The sequence below is a fragment of the Salvelinus fontinalis genome, chromosome 33 (assembly GCF_029448725.1).
Source record: "Salvelinus fontinalis isolate EN_2023a chromosome 33, ASM2944872v1, whole genome shotgun sequence".
Taxonomy (NCBI): Eukaryota; Metazoa; Chordata; class Actinopteri; order Salmoniformes; family Salmonidae; genus Salvelinus; species Salvelinus fontinalis.
In genome coordinates, this window is record NC_074697.1 from 41,292,797 (window position 1) to 41,307,078 (window position 14,282).

The following is a 14,282-nucleotide window of genomic DNA, read 5'->3' on the forward strand; positions in this document are numbered from 1 at the left end:
AATTAAAATAGTCTGAGATTTGGGTTGCCGGCCTCCCAGATGATATAGTGTCTGATATACACAGGGTGCTGTCATATTGGAACGCTTTCAAAGAATCTGCCTTGTGAATGAAATGTAAAGCCTGCCCCTAAAACTCAGTAGTATAACTAAAACGTAGAAATATTTGTGAAATGGTACACAAACCTTCTAATGGGTTCATTAAGAAGTTCAATATTTGTCCTCCCCGATGTCAACGTAGAGGAGTGTTGAAATGAAGAGTCACCTCCTTGGTGCAGATGTTTGGCTTAGCGGCCTCCAAAATGCATTTGGGACGGATATGTTATTTATCCTCTACCTCTAAAGATTCTCCACACATTTACAGCGCTGAGCCCCTCTTAGTGGTTTTAATGTTACTCGTTCCAGCAGAATCAGATTTTAAAGGATGTGAATGCTGCTCAAAACAGCCTGTCTGGTTCCTGGGCTGTGCTTGTGCTTTCACTTCTGTCATTTGGTGAGCTGGCTAGTAGATACTGAACTACGTAGGAATGTTATCACCCAATGATGTGTATAAACCCTGGATTGCTGTGTAATGGCCAATGAGTGGTTTGAAGCCACCGGCCACCATATTGGTACTCCTCAGAAGGCGCAGTCCTCCATAGGAATGAATGGAATCCTACAGAATTTCAAATGTTTCAAGGACAAAATTACATGTATTTAAGAATTTCTTTGTTGTCGTGAGGATAGTAACATTACTACTCAATAGAATGTTTTTAAATGTTTATATACAATACCAGTCAAGTTTGGACACCTCATTTGAAGGGTTTTTATTTTTACTATTTTCTACATTGTATAATAATAGTTAAGACATCAAAACTATGAAATAATACATATTGAATCATGTAGTAGCCAAAAAAGTGTTAAACAAATCAAAATATATTATATATTTGAGATTCTTCAAAGTAGCCAACCTTTGCCTTGATGACAGCTTTGCACACTCTTGGCATTCTCTCAATCCGCTTCACCTGGAATGCTTTTCCAACAGTCTTGAAGGAGTTCCCACATATGCTGAGCACTTGTTGGTTGCTTTTCCTTCACTCTGTGGTCCAACTCATCCCAAACCATCTCAATTGGGTTGAGGTCGGCTGATTGCGTAGGCCAGGTCATCTGATGCAGCACTCCATCACTCTCTTTGGTCAAATAGCCCTTACACAGCCTGGAGGTGTGTTCGGTCATTGTCCTGTTGAAAAACAATTGATAGTCCCACTAAGCGCAATCCAGATTGGATGGCGTAGCGCTGCAGAATACTGTGGTAGCCATGCTGGTTAAGTGTGCCCTGAATTCTAAATAAATCACAGACAGTGTCAACAGCAATGCCCCCCTACACCATCACACCTCCATGCTTACGGTGGGAACCACACATGCGGAGATCATCCGTTCACCTACTCTGCGTCTCGCAAAGACACGGCGGTTGGAACCAAAAATCTCAAATTTGGACTCATCGGACCAAAGGACGGATTTCTACCGAATGTCAATTTCTTGTGTTTCTTGTTTCTTGGTCCAAGCAAGTCTCTTCTTATTGGTGTCCTTCAGTAGTGGTTTATTCACAGCAATTTGACCATGAAGGACTGATTCACACACACTCCTCTGAACAGTTGATTTTGATGTGTCTGAACTCTGTGAAGCATTTATTTGGGCTGCAATTTCTGAGGCTGGTAACTAATGAACAGAGGTAACTCTGCAGCAGAGGTAACTCTGGGTCTTCCTTTCCTGTGGCGGTCCTCATGAGAGCCAGTTTCATCATAGCACTTGATGGTTTGCGATTGCACTTTCTTGAAATTTTCCGTATTGACTGACCATGTCTTAAAGTAATGATGGATGTCGTTTCTCTTTGCTTATTTGAGCTGTTCTTGCCATTATATGGACTTGATCTTTTACCAAATAGGGCCATCTTCTGTATTCCGTCCCTACCTTGTCACAACACAACTGATTGGCTCAAACGCATTAAGAAGGAAAGATATTCCACAAATTAACTTTTAACAAGGCACACCTGTTAATTGAAATGCATTCCAGGTGACTATCTCATGAAGCTGGTTGAGTGAATGCCAAGAGTGTGATGTCATCAAGGCAAAGGGTGGCTACTTTTGAAGAATCTCAAATATAAAACGTAATTAGTAATTTTTTTAACACTGTTTTAGTTACTACATGATTCCATATCTGTTATTTCATAGTTTTGTCTTCACTATTATTCTACAATGTAGAAAATGTTACAAATATAGAAAACCCTTTGAATGAGTAGGTAACTTTTGACTGGTACTGTAAATGTTCAGTTCACATATCATTTAAAAATATGTATTAAGGAGTCTGTAATAGAATATACTTGTCAAACACGATTGTAGACATTAATAAATGCATTTCTATAGGTTCCAAAATATTTTACAATGGAGGTGTACCTAAATGGCACCTCCTGTGTGTAATCTAGGATTAATACTTATCATTGGTATCATCTGACTGCAGGGATACAGTTTGTGTTCATTTTGTTAACGGGTAAGTTGACTGAAAACACATTCTCATTTAGAGCAACAACCTGGGGAATAGTTACAGGAATGAGCCAGTTGGAAGCTGGGGATGATTAGGTGGTTAGGTGGTTAACACCCCTACAATAAGTGCCATGGGCTCTTTAGTGAACACAGAGAGTCAGAAGGACACCCGTTTATCATCACATCTGAAAGACAGTACCCTATGATGGGCAATGTCCCCAATCACTGCTGTGGGATATGTGTTTTTAGACGAGCAAAGAGTGCCTCCTATTGGCCATCCAATACCACTTCAAACAGCATCTGGTCTCTCATCCAGGGACCAAACCTGCTTAGCTTCAGAGACAAGTCAGCAGTGGGATGCAGGGTGGTATGCCGCTGGCACGAAGTACAGTATATTCAGAGATCAGCCAAGGTACTGGGTTGTCATAAACTGCAGTGAAGATTATGCTGGTTTATACATGTTATTGTATTTCCTGTTCTACGATGGCATCCGGAGTAATTCTTAATACTTCTTAACGTATCATTTTAACAGAATGTTTAACATCACTTTTAGACACAGGTTTGGTGCTGGAGTCATCTGATGTTAAAAAGCTGTGATTTGCTCCTTTAATGAAAGAAACGGGAATGCCACCGATGTTCAAAAAAATGTTTTTTTATTGACTTCCTTACACACGCCACAATGTTTCATTACCTCTAGCTCCTACTTTGTGAAAACCAGCCACTTAAAATAATAATACTAATCTGGCAAGCTAAACAATAAATAGGAGTATGAACCAGACTCCTAACTTGTGCTGATGTTCTAATACTATTTTAATATTTTTTGTACTAAAAACCAAGCAACTTGTGACACCTGCCCATATACCCCTCCCCTCAGAGTTTGGCTCAGGTCAGAAATGAAATCCCAAGTGTAGGCTATGCTGAAATGTCATACAAATACCACAACTCAACACTCCACACAGACAAACACATCACAACTCCATTCATATCAAGTACAGATGCTTTTTCATTAGAATATCAAACTTGCAAAGGTCACCATGAAACGTGTCTCCACCAGTCCCCGTTTGTCATCTCTATTCTCTCCACCTCTCCCTTGATAACAGAAACCTACAATATCTGTGCTCCCTGTAATAACCTCCATGAAAAAGATGGATCTACACTGAACAGAAATATAAATGAACCATGTAAAGTGTTGGTGCCATGTTTCATCAGTTCAAATAAAAGATCCCAGAAATGTTCCATTCGCTCAAATTTTGTGCACAAATTTGTTTTTTACATCCCTGTTCGTGAGCATTTCTCCAAGATAATCCATCCACCTGACAGGTGTGGCATATCAAGAAGCTGATTAAACAGCATGATCATTACACAGGTGCACCTTGTGCTGGGGGGCAATAAAAGGCCACTCTAAAATGTGCAGTTTTGTTACACAGATGTCACAGGTTTTGAGGGATCTTGCAATTGACATGCTGACTGCAGGAATGTCCACCAGATAACTTGCTAGAGAAATTTTTGAAAATTTAGCAGTACGTCCAACCGGCCTCACAACCGCTGACCACATGTATCCACGTCAGTCCAGGACCCTCACATCCGGTTTCTTCACCTGCGGGATCGTCTGAGACCAACCACCAGGTCAGCTGATGAAACTGGGTTTGCACAACTGAAGAATTTCTGCAGAAACTGTCTCGTGGAAGCTCATCTGCATGCTTGTCGTCCTCCCAAGGGTCTTGACCTGACGGCAGTTCGGGTTCGTAACTGACTTCAGTGGGCAAATGCTCACCTTCGATGGCCACTGGCAGGCTGGAGAAGTGTGCTCTTCACGGATGAATCCCGGTTTCAACTGTACCGGACAGACGGCAGTGTATGGCGTTGTGAGGACGAGCGGTTTGCTGATGTCAATGTTGTGAACAGAGTGCCCCATGGTGGCGGTGAGGTTATGGTATGGGCAGGCATAAGCTACGGACAACGAATACAATTGAATTTTATCTGAATGTACAGAGATGCCATGACGAGATCCTGAGGCCCATTGTCGTGCCATTCATCTGCCGCCACAACCTCACGTTTCAGCATGATAATGCACGGCCCCATGTCGCAAGGATCTGTACACAATTCCTGGAAGCTGAAAATGTCCCAGTTTTTCCATGGCCTGCATACTCACCAGACATGTCACCCATTGAGCATGTTTGGGATGCTCTGGATCGACGTGTACAATATCCAGCAACTTTGCACAGCCATTGAAGAGGCTGGCCACAATCAACAGCCTGATCAACTCTATGCAATGGAGATGTGTCCTGCTGCATGAGGCAAATGGTGGTCACATCAGATACTGACTGGTTTTCTGATCCACTCCCCTACTTTATTTTAAGGTATCTGTGACCAACAGATGCATATCAGTATTCCCAATCATGTGAAATCCATAGATTAGGGCCTAATGCATATATTTCAATTAACTGATTTCCTTATATGAACTGTAACTCAGTAAAATGTTTGAAAATGTTGCATGTGCATTTATTTTTTTCTTCAGTATATATTCATTTTTATGTGTAGCCATATAGTGTAGGTCATGGTTATATTAGCCCCTCTGGAGTCCAAAGAGTGAGCAACAGCAGCTGTATGATGGCCGTACACATTGAAAGGTATAGGATGCTGCACCTGTTGTAAAAAGACAAGCTGCCAACGAACCAGTCTCCTGTCATAGTGTTATCATATTAACATTAACTCCTGTCATAGTGTTATCATATTAACATTAACTCCTGTCATAGTGTTATCATATTAACATTAACTCCTGTCATAGTGTTATCATATTAACATTAACTCCTGACATAGTGTTATCAGATTAACATGAACTCCTGTCATAGTGTTATCATATTAACATTAACTCCTGTCATAGTGTTATCATATTAACATTAACTCCTGTCATAGTGTTATCATATTAACATTAACTCCTGACATAGTGTTATCATATTAACATTAACTCCTGTCATAGTGTTATCATATTAACATTAACTCCTGTCATAGTGTTAACATATTAACATTAACTCCTGTCATAGTGTTATCATATTAACATTAACTCTATAGGGTTAACATATTAACATTAACTCCTGTCATAGTGTTATCATATTAACATTAACTCCTGTCATAGTGTTATCATATTAACATTAACTCCTGTCATAGTGTTATCATATTAACATGAACTCCTGTCATAGTGTTATCATATTAACATTAACTCCTGTCATAGTGTTAACATATTAACATTAACTCCTGTCATAGTGTTATCATATTAACATGTTAAAATGAACTCCTGTCATAGTGTTATCATATTAACATTAACTCCTGTCATAGTGTTAACATATTAACATTAACTCCTGTCATAGTGTTATCATATTAACATGTTAAAATGAACTCCTGTCATAGTGTTATCATATTAACATTAACTCCTGTCATAGTGTTATCATATTAACATATTAAAATGAACTCCTGTCATAGTGTTATCATATTAACATTAACTCCTGTCAGTGTTATCATATTAACATTAACTCCTGTCATAGTGTTATCATATTAACATTAACTCCTGTCATAGTGTTATCATATTAACATTAACTCCTGTCATAGTGTTATCATATTAAAATGAACTCCTGACATAGTGTTATCATATTAACATTAACTCCTGACATAGTGTTATCAGATTACCATGAACTCCTGTCATAGTGTTATCATATTAACATTAACTTCTGACATAGTGTTATCATATTAACATTAACTCCTGTCATAGTGTTATCATATTAACATTAACTCCTGTCATAGTGTTATCATATTAACATTAACTCCTGTCATAGTGTTAACATATTAACATTAACTCCTGTCATAGTGTTATCATATTAACATTAACTCCTGTCATAGTGTTATCATATTAACATTAACTCCTGACATAGTGTTAACATATTAAAATGAACTCCTGTCATAGTGTTATCGTATTAACATTAACTCCTGTCATAGTGTTAACATATTAACATTAACTCCTGTCATAGTGTTATCATATTAACATTAACTCCTGTCATAGTGTTATCATAATAACATTAACTCCTGTCATAGTGTTATCATATTAACATGAACTCCTGTCATAGTGTTATCATAATAACATTAACTACTGTCATAGTGTTATCATATTAACATTAACTCCTGTCATAGTGTTATCATATTAACATGTTAAAATGAACTCCGGACATAGTGTTATCATATTCACATGAACTCCTGTCACAGTGTTATCATATTAACATTAACTCCTGTCATAGTGTTATCATATTAACATTAACTCCTGTCATAGTGTTAACATATTAACATTAACTCCTGTCATAGTGTTATCATATTAACATGAACTCCTGTCATAGTGTTATCATATTAACATTAACTCCTGACATAGTGTTATCATATTAACATTAACTTCTGTCATAGTGTTAACATATTAACATTAACTCCTGTCATAGTGTTATCATATTAACATGAACTCCTGTCATAGTGTTATCATATTAACATGAACTCCTGTCATAGTGTTATCATATTAACATTAACTCCTGTCATAGTGTTATCATATTAACATGAACTCCTGTCATAGTGTTATCATATTAACATGAACTCCTGTCATAGTGTTATCATATTAACATGAACTCCTGTCATAGTGTTATCGTATTAACATGAACTCCTGACATAGTGTTATCATATTAACATGAACTCCTGTCAGTGTTATCATATTAACATGAACTCCTGTCATAGTGTTATCATATTAACATGAACTCCTGACATAGTGTTATCATATTAACATGAACTCCTGACATAGTGTTATCATATTAACATATTAAAATGAACTCCTGTCATAGTGTTATCATATTAACATTAACTCCTGTCATAGTGTTATCATATTAACATTAACTCCTGACATAGTGTTATCATATTAACATATTAAAATGAATTCCTGTCATAGTGTTATCATATTAACATTAACTCCTGACATAGTGTTATCATATTAACATTAACTCCTGTCATAGTGTTAACATATTAACATTAACTGCTGTCATAGTGTTAACATATTAACATTAACTCCTGTCATAGTGTTATCATATTAACATCTTAAAATTAACTCCTGTCATAGTGTTATCATATTAACATTAACTCTTGTCATAGTGTTATCATATTAACATATTAAAATGAACTCCTGTCATAGTGTTATCATATTAACATTAACTCTTGTCATAGTGTTATCATATTAACATATTAAAATGAACTCCTGACATAGTGTTATCATATTAACATGAACTCCTGACATAGTGTTATCATATTAACATTAACTCCTGACATAGTGTTATCATATTAACATTAACTCCTGTCATAGTGTTATCATATTAACATTAACTCCTGTCATAGTGTTATCATATTAACATATTAAAATGAACTCCTGACATAGTGTTATCATATTATCATATTAACATGAACTCCTGTCATAGTGTTATCATATTAACATATTAACATGAACTCCTGACATAGTGTTATCATATTAACATATTAAAATTAACTCCTGACATAGTGTTATCATATTATCATATTAACATGAACTCCTGACATAGTGTTAACATATTAACATTAACTCCTGTCATAGTGTTATCATATTAACATTAACTCCTGTCATAGTGTTATCATATTAACATTAACTCCTGTCATAGTGTTAACATATTAACATTAACTCCTGTCATAGTGTTAACATATTAACATTAACTCCTGTCATAGTGTTATCATATTAACATGTTAAAATTAACTCCTGTCATAGTGTTATCATATTAACATTAACTCCTGTCATAGTGTTATCATATTAACATATTAAAATGAACTCCTGTCATAGTGTTATCATATTAACATTAACTCCTGACATAGTGTTATCATATTAACATGAACTCCTGACATAGTGTTATCATATTAACATTAACTCCTGACATAGTGTTATCATATTAACATGAACTCCTGTCATAGTGTTATCATATTAACATTAACTCCTGTCATAGTGTTATCATATTAACATATTAAAATGAACTCCTGTCATAGTGTTATCATATTAACATTAACTCCTGACATAGTGTTATCATATTAACATTAACTCCTGTCATAGTGTTATCATATTAACATTAACTCCTGTCATAGTGTTATCATATTAACATTAACTCCTGTCATAGTGTTAACATATTAACATTAACTCCTGTCATAGTGTTAACATATTAACATTAACTCCTGTCATAGTGTTATCATATTAACATGTTAAAATTAACTCCTGTCATAGTGTTATCATATTAACATTAACTCCTGTCATAGTGTTATCATATTAACATATTAAAATGAACTCCTGTCATAGTGTTATCATATTAACATTAACTCCTGATATAGTGTTATCATATTAACATGAACTCCTGTCATAGTGTTATCATATTAACATATTAACATTAACTCCTGTCATAGTGTTAACATATTAACATTAACTCCTGTCATAGTGTTAACATATTAACATTAACTCCTGTCATAGTGTTATCATATTAACATGTTAAAATTAACTCCTGTCATAGTGTTATCATATTAACATTAACTCCTGTCATAGTGTTATCATATTAACATATTAAAATGAACTCCTGTCATAGTGTTATCATATTAACATATTAAAATGAACTCCTGACATAGTGTTATCATATTAACATTAACTCATGTCATAGTGTTATCATATTAACATATTAAAATGAACTCCTGACATAGTGTTATCATATTAACATTAACTCATGTCATAGTGTTATCATATTAACATATTAAAATGAACTCCTGACATAGTGTTATCATATTAACATGAACTCCTGACATAGTGTTATCATATTAACATTAACTCCTGACATAGTGTTATCATATTAACATTAACTCCTGTCATAGTGTTATCATATTAACATTAACTCCTGTCATAGTGTTATCATATTAACATATTAAAATGAACTCCTGACATAGTGTTATCATATTAACATATTAAAATGAACTCCTGACATAGTGTTATCATATTATCATATTAACATGAACTCCTGTCATAGTGTTATCATATTAACATTAACTCCTGACATAGTGTTATCATATTAACATTAACTCCTGACATAGTGTTATCATATTAACATTAACTCCTGTCATAGTGTTATCATATTAACATTAACTCCTGTCATAGTGTTATCATATTAACATATTAAAATGAACTCCTGACATAGTGTTATCATATTAGCATATTAAAATGAACTCCTGTCATAGTGTTATCATATTAACATTAACTCCTGACATAGTGTTATCATATTAACATTAACTCCTGTCATAGTGTTATCATATTAACATGAACTCCTGTCATAGTGTTATCATATTAACATGTTAAAATTAACTCCTGTCATAGTGTTAACATATTAACATTAACTACTGTCATAGTGTTATCATATTAACATTAACTCCTGTCATAGTGTTATCATATTAACATTAACTCCTGACATAGTGTTATCATATTAGCATATTAACATCAACTACTGTCATAGTGTTAACATATTAACATTAACTACTGTCATAGTGTTAACATATTAACATTAACTCCTGTCATAGTGTTATCATATTAACATTAACTCCTGTCATAGTGTTAACATATTAACATTAACTCCTGTCATAGTGTTAACATATTAACATTAACTCCTGTCATAGTGTTAACATATTAACATTAACTCCTGTCATAGTGTTATCATATTAACATGTTAAAATTAACTCCTGTCATAGTGTTATCATATTAACATTAACTCCTGTCATAGTGTTATCATATTAACATATTAAAATGAACTCCTGTCATAGTGTTATCATATTAACATTAACTCCTGACAGTGTTATCATATTAACATGAACTCCTGTCATAGTGTTATCATATTAACATTAACTCCTGTCATAGTGTTATCATATTAACATATTAAAAAGAACTCCTGACATAGTGTTATCATATTAACATATTAACATTAACTCTATAGGGTTATTATTCTATCTCTCTACTTATTCAAACCATTAACAGTCATCAAGAGTCCATCCACAGTCTAATTACAGTATGTCTCGATTTTGTGCAAATCAAAGGGGGGGGTGTAGCAATCTATTAGAAATGAGGAAGTAACAGAGTATTTCATCATCCCACCCCACTTGACCCACCTGACACACACACAGAGGGCAGTATTCATTAGGGCACACTATAGCAGAATGATTTGCAACGGTAAACAAAAACAAGTGTTTCTATTGGACAATTTCAGGTAGTCCATCCGTGTTTCATGACATTTTCTTTCGTTGGTGCCTAATGAATAAGACCCAGGTCTGTGAAGTGGACACAAACCCTATACCCCAATCACAGGACCATTTATTAAAGATGGCCTTCACAAACACAAACACAATTTGTATTACCCTAGCCCCACTGATGTGGTCGGTCAATGTAGCATTCCATTAAAAGTGTTTCTTCTTGTTTCTTGCTGTAAACTTGCACTGACTGCGAGTGCAGAGTGGCACCAGAGAGTAGTGAGTCTGTACTGTAGCGGTATCAGCACTGTAGAGCCCTGTTGTGCCACACAGACAGGCTCTTATTGAAGGAGCGCAGTGGGGAAGGGGATATGGGACGGTCAGAGGAGCAAGGCTGTCACAGCCAGGAGTAGAGTGAACTTATTGACTACCCTCTCTGGACCTCCACCCTCCTCCTCTCCCATACCTCCTAGAGCCCATCTGGCCAATCAGGCTCTCATTTCTCCAAGAGTGACAGTTGGATGATCCGCTGCAGCTCCTGCTCCTCTTGCCGTCGCCGTAGCTCGGCCTCTGCCTGCTCCCGCGCCGACAGCTCCATGGCCAGGCGGAGCTGCTGGTCGTAGCTGCAGGCTGCTGGGGTCTTCTTGGTGGGCGTGTTACAGAGGCTGGCTGGAGGGCAAGGCCTGTGCTGGGGAGTCCTGGAGGAAGAGTGTGGGTGGGTGGGTTGGAGACAATGAGGTTGGAAACCTGGTTATTGTGTAAGGAGAATAAAGGAATTGACAGTGACAGTGGAAATGGTTGAAAAATATGTTGGACCTAGATTCATTTTGACAGGACATAATTTCAGTAGGAAAGAGGGGTTGTCACGTGCATGCAAACACACACAACAACACCGACACACACACACTTCACACACTTTTGTTTTACTATCCTTGTGGAGACCAAACAATTGATTCCCATTCAAAATCATAATTAACCCCAAACCCCTAAACCCTAATTCTAAACCTAAACCAAGACTAAAATAGCCCTTTTCCTTTTGGAGAACGGCGAAATGTCCCCACTTGTCCACATTTTCCTTGTTTCACTATCCTTGTGAGAACTTCTGGTAAAGACCAAGGATAGTAAAACCCCCAAAACACACACACACACACACACACACACACACACACACACACACACACACACACACACACACACACACACACACACACACACACACACACACACACACACACACACACACACACACACACACACACACACACACACACACACACACACACACACACACACTAAATTGTGCTAGTTTGAGTTTTTGTAACATGCAGTGTATTGTTCCCAGAGAGGGCATACAGGAGAGAGGCAGAGTTACTGTATATATCAGGGGCCAGTCACTCAGAGTGTTTCTACTGTATGAGGTGCAGGGAATGCAGACAAAGACAACAGTGTGTGCATGACTGGGAGTGAGTCAACAGTGACATTGTGTGCTGTGAATGCAGCCAGGAAGCTCTCTGGCCTCCAGTGTGCTGGAGAAGGACGAGCCAAGGCTTTAGCAAACAAAAGCTGAGAAGGATAGCGAGTCGAGTGCGGAGAAAGTGCAGACCTTTGCAGGCGACTGGGGTCACAGGGAAGAGTACGTGTGCTGGGCTTGCTGTTGGTCAGCGCCTCCCAGATAGTCACCTATACACAGACCAGGAAGTAGACAGACCGAGTCAGAGAGATAGTCAAGTCAACAAGAAGACTCACCAAACGTTCTTGTCATTTCAATGTTTCAATCTCAGTGTTGATACTGGATTATGCCCTAGGATACTGAGTCAACTGTTTGTCTATCTAGCTGATTAGGACAGACTTACACGTCTTTATAGTGTATTTGGAATTTGTAGCTCTTTGCACAACTGTACACACTATTAATGCGATGTGCATGTAGTTGATTCACATCCAAACTATAGTATTACTTTAGAGTTAAGGTTATAAAACAACCATACGATGCCTTATGTTTCACTTAGGAATGAAGAGGACTACAGTCATACCATACTTTGTGTTCATTAGGCACCAAGTGGCAGGAAACAAACTAAACAGACAACCTGGACGCTCATTTTCATTTTCCGTTGCAAAATGTTTTCCATTTTCCTTTGTGTTCTTTAATGAAGACGAGCCAGGTTTTGAGATGGCAGTTAGCCCTATGAGGGGCCAGAGTGAGTCTGACCTGGTCGTACTCAGAGCCAGCCTCCAGCAGACTCTGTTGGATGGCAAACTGCAGCAGATCCTCCTCCTCATCACCACGCATGTTGTTGTCCCGCTGGTTGCCTCCCAGCACAGTGTAACCCTGAGGGGGCTCGAACACACATGGGGGGATCTCCCCTCCACGACACGACGCTGCATGGAGGAGAGATATAGGACTGGAGTGATGGGATGTTATGGGTCATTCTTGAATTTGCTTTTTTAAATATTTTTATTTTTTGCTTTGTCATTATGGAGATTGATGAGGGAAATAAACAATTTAATAATTTTTAGAATAAGGCTGTAACGTAATAAAATGTGGAAAAAGTCCAGGGGTCTGAATACTTTCCGAATGCACTGTATGTGATTTTGTTCCTATCTAACAAAAGTGGGGCAATAGAGCTTGAAATGACTGAAATGCTTTCTAAATATAGCTCTGCAGAGGGTGTGGAAATGGAAAGCAGACAGATGGCCCTTTTTGGTACAATAAGTAACTATAACTCTACGGCGTTCACAGAGCACTTTTTACACCAAAATGTCCGTCGGAACCAGTCCAGAACCATATGAGGGACTTAACATCTAAGAGTTAGATTTGAGCTGTGGTTTCAATTGAACAAAATCCTCAATTACCTCAAATTTGTCATTGGTTGTGTTACTAGTCCTACTGGTGGCAAAATGTTCTCATAATGGTAAAACATATTTAAAGTCATTAATTAAGCTGCCATATTAGATGTATTTAGAATGGGAAAATGTATCCAAATATATTTAAATAAAAATGTCATACCCAAATCCCACATCAATTTAAGACTGACCCTCATGTTATGTTAAGTTATTATGAGTCAAAGTTTTTCCTGTCCAACCAGGTAAAACTGACTTTGTCCTGGTCAAGTCATGAGATTGGGAAACACTCCTGGCCCTAATTGTAGAGTAAAGATGGATTGTGTGTGTGGGTGGGTGGGTGTGTGTGTGACTGTCTGTGTGCGTGTGTGTCCATGTGTGTGTTTCTCACTTGTGGAGCTGGAGCTGGAGACACTAGAAGAGTCGCTGCCTGGGGAGGGGGTGTCTGTGTCAGTCCTGGGGCTGCTGTCCTTCTGTCCGTCCACCTCCCCCTCCACCCGGCCCGGCCCTGTCACCGACCCCTCCTCACACCCGTTCAGGTTCCCAAAGGTGATCCGGGCATTCAGGATGTGATAGATGGGAATTTCTGAGAAGATGAAGAGATGACAGAGACAGTGACAGAGA

The 14,282-nt window shown here is 37.4% G+C and overlaps 1 protein-coding gene across 1 annotated transcript in view; it reads right to left on the reverse strand.

Annotated features, from left to right (window-relative positions):
• Window positions 1–3,152: 3,152 nt before the first annotated feature.
• Window positions 3,153–14,282, reverse strand: part of LOC129832308 (ankyrin repeat domain-containing protein 13B-like) — a 59,131-nt gene continuing 48,001 nt past the window's right edge. Inside the window, exons 12-15 of the mRNA XM_055896275.1 lie at window positions 14,050–14,244; window positions 13,027–13,196; window positions 12,424–12,500; window positions 3,153–11,518 (exon numbers count right to left, since the gene is read on the reverse strand). Coding sequence (XP_055752250.1) covers window positions 11,317–11,518; window positions 12,424–12,500; window positions 13,027–13,196; window positions 14,050–14,244 — 644 coding nt within the window. The 3' untranslated portion in view covers window positions 3,153–11,316. The remainder of the gene's footprint in view (window positions 11,519–12,423; window positions 12,501–13,026; window positions 13,197–14,049; window positions 14,245–14,282) is intronic.